This window comes from Acanthochromis polyacanthus, chromosome 18, assembly GCF_021347895.1.
Source record: "Acanthochromis polyacanthus isolate Apoly-LR-REF ecotype Palm Island chromosome 18, KAUST_Apoly_ChrSc, whole genome shotgun sequence".
Classification (NCBI taxonomy): domain Eukaryota; kingdom Metazoa; phylum Chordata; class Actinopteri; family Pomacentridae; genus Acanthochromis; species Acanthochromis polyacanthus.
The window spans coordinates 29659226-29674402 of record NC_067130.1 but is presented as its reverse complement, the minus strand read 5'-3'; the positions used below and the strand labels follow the sequence as shown (position 1 = coordinate 29674402).

Sequence of the window (15177 nt, the reverse complement as noted above, 5' to 3'; positions counted from 1 at the left end):
CCTAGTGGGAATACAGTGTAGCATACTAGAAAAACAGAAAAAAATTTTTAGAAAATAAAGGTTGATATTGGTATTAAAAGGTCAATATTGCAGGTATGACTGAGCAAGACCCAAGAAATATGAGTTGGACAAATGTACAAAAATCTGCTCCAACCAAAAGGGTGATTTCCTGATTTTTAAATTACAATTTAAAAAAAAAACTGGAGCCGACAGGAAAATAAAAGCAATATATTCAGATTTATTTAAACCACATACATACACTGTACATTTCAATGAAAAAGAGACTCAGAGTTGAGCCCTTAAAGTTTCATTTGGTCCCACTGATCGAAGGGTTACATGATGCGCGTCCCGTCGTTCAGATACTTCATGGACTCCATCTGCTGTGTCATTGCCAGAACCTCTTGAAATCCGGTGCTGAGTCCAGACATGTGCTGGAAGTACGCCTCCTTCTCCACCTGGACCGACAGATTATTCACCCCCGCGTCTTTCAAAATGGCCGTCACCTACCAATGAGGAGGAAGATGGTCAAACTCAACTCAGAGCCAACGGTCTGTTCATTCTGTCAAACCTGACAACCCCGGAGAAAGTTGGACGGATTACGGAAATCAAATGCCTTTTTAAAAAAATGGTTAACTTCCATGGCAAGGGGCACATTAGAAGTAATAAAAAGTAGTGGATTACATGCATAAAATGGCACAAAATACATTTTTATTGACGGACATTTTAACCCCAACTTGGACCTGACGAAGTTCTAAGTGGGATTGAAACATTGTCGATCAAGAAAACATTTTTGTGGCATTGAGGAATTGTGCAGGCAACCTTAATTTTTTTTCTTTGAAGTAGTATTTTGATAAGTTATTAAACGCATGTAATATGCATTTATCTGCATTCCTAAACTGCCCATTAAGACCTTGATTCTTGAAAACAGTAAAATCTTTGGTTGAAAAAAGATTGGATGACACTAAACATTATGATTCATTACTATCAAGCTAAGCCTTTAGATCATAGACACCAAAACGTTACCCATTGGTTTGTAGACAACCATTCTGAAGCCTCAAGATTGGAATTTGCCCCCTCTGGAATCGCCATTTTACTTTTTAAAACCAGATGTGACAAGTAGAGTGGATCCACCTGAGAACTTGAGGACATTACGAAATGGCAGCGATTACTCCTTAATCAGGCAGCTACAACCTAAAGCATGCAGTGCTTTATCGTCGACTTCACTTTTAATGGGACCAAAATTTACAAACTAAACATCATTCTGTATTAAAGGAGACTTGAAACCAGCGACTGAGACCATAAACTTAACGGGAAAATGTTCACTGAGGTAGCAAATTCAGTGAGAAGCTGGGTCATTTTCTCATAGACTTGTACACAATTGATTTCCTCTTTGCAACCAGAGGGAGTCACCCCCTGCTGGCCATAAGAAAGAATGCAGGTTTAAGGCACTTTCACATTGGCTTCACTTTGCAGACCAGGAGTCTGTTACTTAAAGCAAGTTAACTAAATTACCTTGGTTTATTACAGTTAGTCTGACTAATGGTGCCAAAACACTGGACACTTGATGAGTGCACAACTCGGCAGTGTCATGATAGATGATCTTCTCTTCAACAGAAATCAACACAGGATTCACAAACTTATGGCCACACAAACATTGGCTGCATCCGATCGGACAGCCGTCTGCTCCTGGATTTCAAGCCGGACCAACGTGGTGGCTTGCCCCAAAACTTTTATTATCGCAATAGTTCAGCAAAATACATTTCTGAAAACATCTGATGTGACAAATAAGCTGTGCAGTTGCTAAATTCATTGTCATTTTAACAATAGTTAGTCTAAAAGGTTTAAGAGATTTTACCGCTGACTCTGATGTGCTGCCATATTTTAAAGTTCAAAAACTTAAAACTAAAGAAAATATACTAAAGAAAAGTCCACAATTATCTCAATTGCTTGAACCTGTATTAAATTAGCCTGACTCCATGAACTTAACCTGACCTTTATGGAACCAGTTTCGCCCTGAATGATTTGTTAGGTACATTAAATTCAGGTTTTGGACTGTAATCCCTACTTTTCTCAATGTGTTTTATGTTTCTCAGCATGAATTTGCATTATGGAATTAAAATAACTTCAAAGTAAGTCAGGTTAACTGATATAATCCTGGTTTATTTGCAAAAAAAACCTTATGGAACAGGTTTCTGGAGGTTTGTCCATCTTTTATATAAATACATTCTTCAGATTTGGAGCCTGTAGTGACTCCACAGTTTGAAAAAAAAAACAAACAAACATAGAACTTGTCACAAAATACAGAACAAGACACCCACCTGCTGTATGATCCTCTGCTCCACCACATCCGACATGATCTGCAGGTGGATGGTTCCAGCGATCATGTTGGCCGAATGCCTCCAGAAATGAGGGTCTCTGTACGACAAAACTCCTTCAATCTTCTCTATCTGAAACAGGAAGGAAATAAACATCAAGAGAATGTTTTTTTTTTTTTAATTCAGTGCGGTGATAAAGTTTTAAGTCTTGCAGATGACGGTTGTCAAAGGACTTCCAAGAGCGAGTTACCTCATTCTGATGCCATTAGTGACTCCATCTCAAGAAATTAGCCTTTTTTTTAAGAATGTGGGTAATTTGTAGCATATTCTCCAAGAAAAAAGAACCTCTAAAATGTAGAAACTAATCTCACGCAATTCTCATCATTATTCAATTATGAGCAGATGCTTTAAAAGAACTGGAAACTTGTTCTTTAGCTCATAGTTTAACTTTCAACCAAATTAAAATCATCTGTCGTGTTGTTTTTGAGTGAATATGCCAACAAATAAACAGGACTCCATAACATAATCTCACCAGTGGAGGTAAAAAGCATCACATGCAACTGATTTTAAATGTAATCAATATGCAGCAGTGGATAATCTGCCATCATTCAGTCAATACAAGTACAAAACAAAACATTTCCCTTAACGGCTGCATATTTCTGTAACAGATACGCAGTTATTTTAATGAGCAGTAAGTTCACGACCTGTTAAAGAAATCTGCAGTGAGTTTGTCCTCATTTACCTTTTCCAGCGCAGTGTTCAGGTCCTTCTCGTGTTCTGGTGGAGTTCGTAGAAGAAGAACCTCGCAGGCGTCCTTCAGCAGCGGGATGACGCTGAGGAAAATGAGCGTGGCGATGAAGAGCGAGCAAATGGGGTCGGCGATCAGCCAGCCAAACTGACGGATGAGGATGGTGGAGATGATGACGCCGACGCTGCCCAGAGTGTCGGCGAGGACGTGAAGGAAAACGCCTGGAAGGACAAAAAAACGTCAGGATGCCGTCGGGTTGGAACTGTGACTTCATGTGCCGAGACTCAAAAACACAAACCTCTCATGTTGGCGTTCATTCCTCCACCTCCTGAGCCGTGGGAGTGTCCGTGTCCTCCGTGTCCATGTCCACCGTGACCGTGTCCTCCGTGAGAGTGTCCGTGACCTCCGTGGCTGTGCTCGCCGTGGGAGTGGCCGTGATGCGAGTGACCGTGGTCTTGTGACGAGCAGCTTTTGCCGCCGTGGGAGTGGGCGTGACTGAAGGCGCAGATTCCCACCAGGTTGACCAGTAAACCTCCCACAGACACCGGCTGCAGAGATTCAAGATTCAAGAACTTTATTGTCAAACACAGCAGAAACACGGTGGTCACCCTGAGTGATGAAATTCTTACTTTGTGAGTTCCCTTCACACAACTGAAATAACAATAAAATGAGATAAGATAGAGGATGAGAAATAAGATTAAAACTTAACAGAAAGACATTTTACTGATATGAACCAATATCTCAAATGTATTAATATTAAGCCTGTCCTAGGTAAATTTGAGGAATGTGTACCAAAACTAATCAGTGCATATTTCTAGATATCACCAGAAACAAAAACTACACTTGGTTTTGGCATTTTGCTTTGTAGAGTCGCAACCTTAAAGGAACAAATATCCACTTTCAATAAATCATATTAAATTAGTTTATGCTTTGGAGCGTTTGAATGTTTTTATTGTAGGAGCCATTAAAGGATTTGACTTGAATCAGGCTGAGGATGAAAAGCATTTCAGATTCTATTCTCCATTTATCGCATCTTCAAGTTAAGCTTTTCCAGACAATGTGTACCGGACATCCCTCTTTGTTTGAGATAAGCTTCATTAAATATAAGTGCATCTCAACATGGTAAATGTATTGCACTGAAGTTGAATATTTTCTAACAATCACCATATTATTAATATATTCTAGACTCAATGCACACAAAGTTAAAAGTTTCAAGCATTGTTCTATATGAATTTTAATAATTATGGCCTACAGCATGAAAGATTTTTTTTAAATCTTAAATTATTCCACAATTCAAACAGTTACTTTATGCTTCTAAGGATGGTACCTGGTGTTTTCCACGGTTACCTCTACTTTCCTTCACGTCTGTGGGTAATTTAAGTTGTGCTGAAGATCTTCAACAACATCTAAGTAATTCTCAATTTATTCTGAAAGTGCTTCTCTCCATTTTATGCTTTTTGGGGAGTTCCTCTTCCTTTAAGATGTTTTAAGGTGCTTTTCGTGTACGTAAAATGATCTCCCACAGGACCTTATCGGTGTGAAACACCTAGTTTGGAATCCAGGCTCTTGTTCCATTACTTTTCTACATCAACACTGAACATACCTGCATGACGGTTCCATAGAAGCTAGTCCGACATGTCTGCCATTATTTCCTCAAATTCTGCTAACTCGAAAATGTCTTTACAAGCTCCATAAACATGACAAATGTTCTACTGTCGGCTGCAGGAGCAAACACAAGAGCTATCATGCACTCCTGGCAAAAGTCAGTGGATTATTTTTATTTTTGTTGGAAATAAACACAAAAATAGGAAAATCCTTTCTGTTAGCACATAACATTAGCTTTGCAAGGCCAGAGCTTTGTCCAAATAGTAATGCTGGACGATGCCATTTTATGAAAACATTGTGGATTCTGTCCCACAGCAACTTCTACAGGAGTCTTTAATAGTTCTGGGAGGTTCAAACGGGGCTATTTGGAGTCCATAAAGAGGCAGGAGCTAAAATAAAGTGATTCAGATGGAGAGTAAGGAGGGGAAACATACGGTATGGGAAAAATAACGCGCCTTTTGAGGAGTAAAGCATGTAAATTTAATATAGTGGATCACAAAAACGGAAATAATGAACCTGTAAATGAGAATAATAGTGGCTCTTTAGGTACAAAGCATTTATTTGACTGGATGAGAAAGAAAAGAGGATGAAAAGAACGGTTCAAACTGATGCTTAGGTGGATCGTACAGTTCCAATAACGCTAAATAAAAGGTGCCAGATAGCATCTTTCCATTAAATCCTCCCTGTCTGATATACTATTTTAAACTCAGCACAGCCTTTCAGTTAAACATTTGTACATCAAGATAAAACTGACAGCAAGGTTTATTTTTAGCAGGCTGGAAAAAGCTCCACATGAAACGTTATACAACAGTTTCCACACTGAGCCGCTGGTTGAGTTTGTTCTTTTATTTACATTTAAGGAGAAGGAATGTGTCCGACAAGGAAACGTGCAGCTGTATTACCTACTGGATGTTCATATTAACATTAAACATCTCAGGTTTTAGAAGCAGTTCACTCACCGTCAGCATGTCTGTATTTATGTTTGGAGGATCCAGCAAACGCGTGACCGACTCCATAAAGACGAAGAACGCGATGACCATCAGAAACAGGCCGTTGATGAATCCGGAAAGTATTTCAACTCGACCGTACCTGTAAAACAGCGACTTATCAGACATCCAGCTGAGTCTGAAGCACATTATCATGACATTATTCTTCGGGTATTTTACCCGTAGGAGAAGATCCTGGTGGCTTTCCAGCGGGTCATGAGGGCAGCGAACAGGCCGAGGACGAGAGCGGAGCAGTCGAACAGCATGTGGAAGCCGTCAGAGATTAATCCCAGACTGTTGGTCCAAACGCCGTAAAACAGCTCCACGAAGGTGAAGGCCTGAAGAACGCACGGCAACGAGATTTATGAAATAAAAACAGAACACATGAGGCCAAATCCAAGTCTATTCACCAACGCTGACATCTAACGAGCATCTGGAAGGCGAACTGAAATCACATTTGATTATTTTTCTCCTGATATAATCATCTGAATCACATTTTATTGTGCAATTTGTCGGCCTGAATCTGTTGAGATGTATTTTAAGAATAGATAACTGTATGTATCCATGAACAAATGCCTCAAGGAATATAAACTTAATCTTTTCTGCATTTTAATTCAATTTTGTGTCCCTGATTTATTTACAGAAGCTTTTAAATTGAAATAGTTTGAAAAAAAAATAGCAGAAATATTATCTTATAAAAGCCATCCTGCACATGTTTTGTGTAACTGTAGCACTTCTTCCACCTAGAAATAACAAAAGAAATATAACCACAGCCTCAATGGCAGTTTTGACCTCTACTGACACGATTTTTTTTCTTTTTATCTTTAAACACCAGCATCATTATGGTGTTATAGTAGAGAAGGAATATTTTTTTAGGAATGTTCCTGCAGTACATTCTCAATCTGTATTAAATAGTTGACCTTTATACTTTGTAAAAGCGGAACTGTAGTTTCGTTACTTACTTTTTTTGTCTTGTTATTGGCCATTTTGACGCTGATTTATTTACAAAAGATGTTAAATTTAAATTATGTTTAAAAAATAGCAGAAACATTATCTTCTAAAAGCCATCCTGCACATTTTTGGTGTAATTGCTGTCTGTAAACTACTGTTTCTACCCAGAAATAATAAACAAAGCACATATAGTCACAATGGCAGGTTTGACTTTTTTTTGTTTTTCATCTTTAAACACCAGCATCATTAGGGTGTTACACCAGAGAAGGAACATTTTATGGGACAGTCCCTGCAATACATTCTCAGTTTCTATTAAATAGCTGACATTTATACTTTGTTAAAGCAGAACTGCAGTTTCTCAAAGTACTTTTTTGTCGTCTTAGTAGTAATTTTGTCCCATCCACATTCTTGTACATCTCAGAATTAGTTGGTCTTGTAGTTATATACATTTGTGGTGTTTTAACATGAAAATTTGGATTTAAAATCAATATAAGAAGATCTCATTTATTTCAGACATGCTACAATATCATAGAGGCAACAGAGAAAATAAAACACACAAAAAAACAACCAAACCAAATCTAGAACCTAAAATAATGTCTGGAAACAAACAGGATGAGTTTAACTTATTAACTCTACCTGCTAAATACCTGTACGTCTCATATCTTACCGTTTCCTGTTTGCATCAAACTTCCAAGAACAAATGCACTGTTTTCACATGATTCTATTTTACAAACAATCTATAAAACTATTTCATAGCTGTGCTCATTCTAAGGTTGTCCAGACTGGGACATAAGTTCACCCCTAAACTGATAAACATTCAATATTCATGGTGCAGTTTTTTCAATGAAAATTTCCTCTTACTTTGTACTTTGCACAGTTTTAAACTGAAGCAAATCAATAAATTTCAGATTATTTGTTCTGGAAAATATATTAGTGTGCTAATCATGTCCCCCATTGCAGCTTACTTTTCTGTAACGTGTTTATTGGTGTAAGAGCTGCTCCGTCCCTCTGACTCGTACGTACCAGGTTGAGACAGAGGAAGTAGAAGATCTGTCTGGAGTCGTACTCCTCCAGGATCTGCTTCAGTGAATCTTTGATGAATCGTGGGAGCGACTGCGACGTGTGCTGCAGGGCGTCGCCCATGAAGTTGTACAGCGGCGTCCCTTCAGGGGAATAACCCACCAGGGTGCCCTTCTGACCTTTCTTCGATGGAGACGAGAGAATACTGGAGGCTGCAGAGATGAAGATGAAGATGGGCAGAAAGGGCAGAGAAATTAAGGCTAATCTACCGACTTAAAATTAGCTCTGATCTTGGGTAAAGAGGCCAGAGATATGAGATGATATTGCATGAGAACACTGTGAAATGTGTAACGTAGCAACTTCTACAGGAAGTTACATGTTCTTCTGGGTTTAATTCAAATTAAAACTGGGTTGAAAATGGTGCTACAGCAGTATACAATATGAGTAAAATCATGTTTCTTTTGAAGATTAAGGCATGTAAATAATTCCAGTAGACTCCAAAACTAAGATTATTAACCTCTAAATGAGCACAATATGGACTCTTTCAGTAAAATGCATCCATTTGACTGGATAAAAGAAAAAATATGGTTGAAATTGATGCAGAAAGGTCAATTTTTAAGCTGCTCATCATACAGTTACATTAATGCTAAATAAAAGGTGCTAGATAGCAACTTTTCATTCCTTTTTTATGTACAGCTATCGTGTGTTTTCATGTAGAAGTCACTGAAAGTCCAGTTTTTTTGTGACAGATGTCATATTATTATTATTATTACTAGTGTTAACTGTCATGTCTGATAGCCATACTGTAAGTGCGCCCACACCAAGCGAAGTGTAGAAATGACCTCTATTGCTGGACTAAACTGAGGCAAAAAGCTGTAAGATTATGATTCTGTGAATGTGTATGTTTACAACCGCTCTTGTATTCTCTGTGTTTGTACAGGTTTGAGTTCTACTCACTGTCTGATAACACAAGTTTAAACTTAGCACAACCTTTATCTTAAACACGTGTAAACCAAGATAATAAAGCTGTCAAGGTTTATCTTTATCAAGGTGGAAAAGCTCCTTCAAGACAAACGTAAAACTGGTTCCACTGGTTTTCTTTTTCTGTCGCTGACCATTTATCTGACCATTTATTATGCAAGAAATATGGAAATATCTGGAGAAAAAACCCTACTATCAGAAGCTAACTTCAATGTTAAATGTTTCAAGATTAAAGAAAAAAGAGAACACTGGATGATGCAGAAATAGATGAAGAAAGGCAGAAAGTGTGCAGAAATTAAGGTTATTTTCCCCATTGTAATCATAGTCTAATTAAACAGTATTCGTATATTTGTTTGTTCTGATTTCATGAATGCATGTTAGCCCTTCTGTTCTTGCTTTGTATTTTATTTTTGCTGTTAAATTTCAAATGGTAAAGAGTCCAAAGTTGTGCCCACTCCCACAGCTGTTACTCACACATGATGAAGAAGATGGCGCTGACCAGCACTCCTCCAGACAGCACATGCTCAGTGCTGACCTGCTGGGGAGGTTTTCCTATGGAGCGAAGCTGGTCGGTCAGCGGATGAGTCCAGAAGTTTGCCAGCAGCAGAGCGCTCAGGAAAAGGGCGATGGCGCCGTACCGGGCGCATCTCGGCGTCTCCATCTTGGCGCAGCAGACGGCCTCGACGTAAAACTCCAGGATCATGACGGAGAAGATGATCATCCCGAACGGCAGGACGAGGGACGACCACGATTCTACTTTACTCTGGATGACAACGAGAGGAAAACAGTGACTGGGGTTAAATTAATAGGTCTAGTGAAAGAGATAGAAGTAAAAATATAGAAAGTATGAACACACATTTGCAATTAACCCTCTAAACTACAAGCAGTTTGTGGGAGTTTTTGCTCCTGTCACACTTTTACTCACTATAGCCTCATTTTTCACTGGAATATAAAGTCCTGCACCTCTATGGAAACAGAACAGCCATGACTAGAAGCACAAAGAACTCATCATACAGTTCTAGTGCCATGAATTGTAAAGAAAGAAATCTGAAAATGTAACTTCTTTTATCATTTATTTAACAAAATAGAAGAAAACCTAGAATCACTATGTGTAACTTTTAAAAAGCACCCACATGCTACAAACAGTGGAAAAAAGTTTGTATTTTACATACTGTGGATAGTTTGCAACATGCACTACCATTCAAAAGTTTAGGATTCACCCAGGCAATTTCATGTTTTCCATAAACTCACACTTTTATCCATGTGCTAACATAACTGCACAAGGGTTTTCTAATCAATGAGCCTTTCAGCACCATTAGCTAACACAATGTAGCATTAGAACACAGGAGTGATGGTTGTTGGAAACATTCCTCTGTACCCCTATGGAGATATTCTATTAAAAATCAGCTGTTTCCAGCTAGAATAGTCATTTACCACATTAACTATGTCTAGACTGGATTTCTGATTCATTTGTTATGTTATCTTCAATGAAAAAAAACTCCTTTTCTTTCAAGAATAAGGATGTTTGACGGTGACCCAAACTATTGAACAGTAGTGTCCAGCTTTTGGTTTGTTTCTACTTGTCTCCTCTCTGCTTTTTATAAACACAATCTGCACTTCAGTCATATAACAGTCACTTATTGCTTCTCGAATTTTTCAAGTAGCGCAGAATTATGTGTTCTTTTACATAATCTGGTTGCTGCAAACAGCATTTAGGTAAAACAAACGACTTTAACAGCATCTTCCTTATTTTACTCCAGATTCAGGAAGTCTATCTGACAAAACCGAAAGCGAAACACCTTCAAGGATGGGCAGAAAGCTGAAAATCTGACAATTCTTCCTGTTTTTACCGTATCATGCTCTGGTACATGGTGGACAAATGTCGATTTTTAGAAAAATCTCAGCTTTTCAAAGCAGTCAGAGGTGGATTTGTGATTCAGAGGGTAAACACACAATGTGGAGAAGCTCACTAAAATCACTGACAGACATTTTTTAGGGATTATAGACATTGAATTACATGGAAATGTGTTGAAATGTAGTTGTGATGATATCTTGCTTTATATTGAAGTGTTGGAAGGACCAAAACACTGAGTGGCATCAGTAGGTATAGATCTTGCCACCAGCTGGGAAATAATTTAGATAACAGGTCTGATGGAGCAATTTGATTTGAAACAGTGCCTGTGGTTTGTCTTTTATCCTGTTTGATGAAAATAAGTTCTCCCCGATTCATTTTAAGCCGTAAAACATCTTCTTGTGTCTCAGATATCTTTCTAATTTGAGTTTTTTTTCACATCTTGTACACTTCCGTGAGCCCAGCAATTCTCCAAAATGACAAAATGTGTAACAGGCATGTAGTATTTTCTCATTTGGTCACATGGTCTGTTGTCACTTACTTCTGTGGTTGCTGACAGCACGATGACCCAGGGCAGCAGCACCATCGCAGAAACCAGGTTGTCGAGGGCGTAGAGACGTTTAGCGCCACCGATTTCCACTGACAGTTTCCTGGACGCCGTGTGGAAGCCGACTTTCAGACACAAAGAGGCCACCAGCAGCACAACACCACCCTGACAGGCACGGGAGGAATGATTTAAAGCACAGGCAACACTTTACTGGGCTCCTGCAGGCAGCATTAAAGAGAAAATGTAAAGTTGGAGTGTCGGCTTTGCTTACTTTGTGATCTGCAACTCCTAAAAATGCGATGGCAGTGTAGAGGAAGTGAGTGAGCGCGCTGTCATGATGTCCTTCAGCTGGTTACAGGATGAGTCAAGGCAAACGCAGAACCAAACAACACAGCACAAACAGATCCCATCAATAAACAGTGAAAACAGATCAAAGTATTGCCTTTTATGAGACTCAAAGGATACGGTGCTCGGCCATCTTCGCCATCAGGTCATCGTTGTCAAACAGCAGGAGGCAGATCACAGCGATGATGAAGAAAGCAGCACCTCTGGTCTAAACAACAGAAATGCATTTTACAAACAACAACCACAGCGTTATTTTACGGTCGCTTCAGTCCAGATATGGTCAAAATTACCTCCTAATGAAGCAGTGTAACCTCCACTTTCTTGCTTAAATACTTTCAAATGTTTAAATTATAAGGCTGACCTCCGTACACTGTTTTCATCCATGAGATAACCAAAAAAAATGCTCTCAATAACAAGAATTTTGGTTATTTACAACTTCTTCCTTTCAGGATTGATCTTATTTCTATAACTTCTGATGAATTTCTAGTCACCAAACTAACTGCTGACAATCAGAGGGGTTATAAGGAAGTAAAATCACCTAAAGTGGGCTATTTGGAGTTAAAGCTGAAACAGAACACACTAAAAATGCTACGACTGTGGGTGCTTACTGTTGACAGTTTGAGCTGTTCTTTTAAAGTTCGCCTTCCTTTCCTTTCTCCAATACGTTTCGTTAATCTCCGAGTTTGTCTACAAAACTTTTTGACTGCCTGACTACTCATGTTTCCGGTTAAGTCAGGCTTCTTTTAAGTTATGAAACCATCTTCCAGTATCTCATCAATTAATTTGGTTAATGACGAGTACAATGTTCTGATAGGAATATGGGCAAAGAAAAGTAGCCTCATGTTGCATGACGGTAAAATGAACTTTTACCTCTTTTACCTGCATACTCTAGTCAAACAGCTCTGTGGATTAATATAAATGCAACATGTCATTATAATACATAGAAACCAACTCTGACTACTACAGGTTTCTAATTTACCACAGAGCACACACAACAGGAACAGCTTTAGTGAACTAAGCTGCATTCAACTCTACTCCAAACATCAGCTTATGAAGCAAAAAAATCTGTTTTGAGGTAAATACATGCCTCTAATAAAGCCAATATTACATTAACACTGAAAAACTTAATGAACAGTGCAGTGTAAAATCGTTTTATCATTTCAAACCGGGTGTGTGGGTGTGTGGCCTCGTACCTTGGAAGGTCCTCCTCCTGAGTTTGTGAACAGAACACCAAGCAGAGCGATGACCACGACATCACTGTGCTCAAAAAGCAATAACGTCCTGAGAAAGACATGATTCGAATGTTCATGACATCCTAAACACAAACACCCACAGCCAAAAGCACACCACTATTCTCACATGCAGTGTTGTTGTATTCAGACTGTAGGAAGCATCAAGTTATTTACCTCAGAGGTCCACAGAGAGTTAGACCGAAGAAGCCCAGGAGGGAAATGACACAGCTGAAAACAGCGTGTTTTAGTAATTTTATCCACTACAAAGGAAAACAGATTAAAAATAAATCAGATTAATCACTATAAAGGTTGATGTTTATGCACTAAACACTTTCTTTTACTTTAGTAAAGTTAAATGCTCAAATATTTTGAACTCTAAAGGCAAAAGAACGACAATCTTCGTACTTTAGATTTAACAAACGTGCGTGTCACTAATGTTGAATGAAGCTGAGCTGGCACATAAAGGTGTGGATGTTATGAAAATGACTGTATTTGATGACTGAATGTTCGTATTTATTGTAATACTGTGTGATGTGTGCTAAAAGAGGAACAAGGACAAGCTGCTCGCACAGGAGTTTGAAGGATAAGAAACCAGTCCTAACCGCCCGTCTGTAGAGATAACACATACCAAGATGTGTACTTCATGTTTATGTGTCTGTATAAAAGCTCTGCTATTTTCCACCGTCGCCAGTCACTTGTTCAGACTCTGCTCTGTTCATGTTGATTCTTTGCTTAAGTAAAACTTTGCTTTAACTTGAGAGACGACTGAGTATTAATTTGGAGAAGTCAGGACTCCACTGGAGAATTTTCCTGACAGTGAACGAATTTATTTGCTCAAATAAAACGGAGGCTTAAAATTTCACAAACTAAACTAATCCAACACACCTGTCTTTTTGAGATGACCTTTCCAGATGAAAACGGCTTTTGAAAGAAAAGCAGAATAACAGCGCTCCTATAAAAAAAAGAGATAAGGATCATTTTGTTGTCACGTTTATAAATCCAAAAACAATCACTATAAATAGTCGATGAAATTAAATAATTGCACATAAGAAAAGTCAAGGCACTTACCCTAATTTTAATATGAAGATGAACTGAACTATGTGAACAACTTTGAGGATATCGTACGACTCAAAGATCCCAAGAGCCTTGAGGACCTTCGAGATGACCAGCAGAACAATGTACCTGGTTAACCTGCAGAAGAAAAAGTAGAATAAAAGAATATATCAGCGCTTGTGTGGGTGATAGAGGGGCAAAAACATACTAACATACAGTCCTATTTAAGGTTATGCATCCAATTTGTGTGTAGGTCAGCTGCTGCAGTATTTTTCAATGTAAGGGTTGACAATAAGCCAGTTAATCAAGTCAATAGATAATGATCGACACGTCTGATAATAAACTAATCATTAAACTCATTCAGTCAAGCTTCTCAAATGTGAGGATTGATGGCATATATTGGACACAAACAACTGAATGAAGTCCTCGGGCTCTGAGTAATTGTGATTTTAACTGGTTTGGACATTTATACAGTCAAACAACTAAGCAACAAACTGATCAAACACTCAGCAGTGACACCAGAGAAGTTCCAGCTGGTGCTGCGGCGACAATGACAAGACTTAACTGACTCAATCACATGAGATTAACTTAATCCAAGGAGAACAGAGATATACCTGGAATCAGGCACTTCCACCATGCCCAGCTTCCCCCCAGACAGGACGTTGCTGCTGTATTTATCCTCCATTTTCAAGACCCAAAAACTTCAAAGTCCAGCAACAGTATTTATGCTCCCAGAATCCTTTACATCACTATTCCCAAAATAGTGACAACAAACCGCAGTCTATTCCCCGCTGGAGGATATAAACAAGCCGATTCTGCCTCTTGTTCATCCTCCTGTAGTGATTATTTTAGTCTTTAAACTAAACTGGACACAATCAGAAAGCTGCAGTCAGCTGCTAGCCTTCCTCGCCTGTTAGCCGGCTAGCTAAACATGCCATTTAGGATTAAATCCAAAGTTTCCGGCTTCGTTAGTCCTCCGAATCCGGTGTGGCTCAAAGAAAAACATATGGGCGCTTAGTCAGAGCCAGAAAAAAATCTCTATGTTTAAATTCATTTGATCAAAATGAAGGAAAAACTCCGGAATGAGGAGATAATGCACCCGAGCTGTCCATGAAGCCACGGCACTTCCGGACACGGTAAACCGTCCACGTCACTGGCGTGTGTTCGCGAGCGCTGCTCCTGCGCAGTTCGGTTTTCTGCGCAGACGAGGAAGAAAATGGCTGCGGTGAAAAATAACTAAAATAGACTTTAAATGCAGTTTATGGCGACTAAACATCTTTCACGCATTTATCATTTTAAAATGTTGTATTTTACCTCGCTATTTCTATTTATTTTTTGACGCATTTAATGACACTTCCTTTGAGTTCAGGGCACTGAAAACTAAGCCAGGGTTAGGGTTAGCCAGGTCAAAAATCTTAGGATGAGGATCTAGATTTACGTAACCACACAAAAACTGTGACTAAATCCTAATTCTGGATACTAACAAATCATCTTAGACCCTTTATGTCAAAGCAAGACTTACAAAAAGTAGTTTATGCTTAT

General features: G+C 38.8%; 1 protein-coding gene across 1 annotated transcript; it reads right to left on the bottom strand.

Moving 5' to 3' along the window:
- Positions 1-218: 218 nt before the first annotated feature.
- On the bottom strand, positions 219-14771 carry slc30a5 (solute carrier family 30 member 5). Its single transcript, XM_022204026.2, has 16 exons — positions 14250-14771; positions 13651-13773; positions 13468-13534; positions 12757-12842; positions 12544-12631; positions 11471-11558; positions 11277-11353; positions 11000-11170; positions 9081-9369; positions 7629-7837; positions 5835-5992; positions 5628-5757; positions 3362-3611; positions 3058-3284; positions 2319-2447; positions 219-503 (listed from the first exon to the last, which is right to left on the bottom strand). The coding sequence occupies exons 1-16, from the start codon at positions 14318-14320 to the stop codon at positions 333-335; spliced, it is 2334 nt and encodes a 777-aa protein (XP_022059718.1). The 5' UTR covers positions 14321-14771; the 3' UTR covers positions 219-332.
- Positions 14772-15177: the final 406 nt, after the last annotated feature.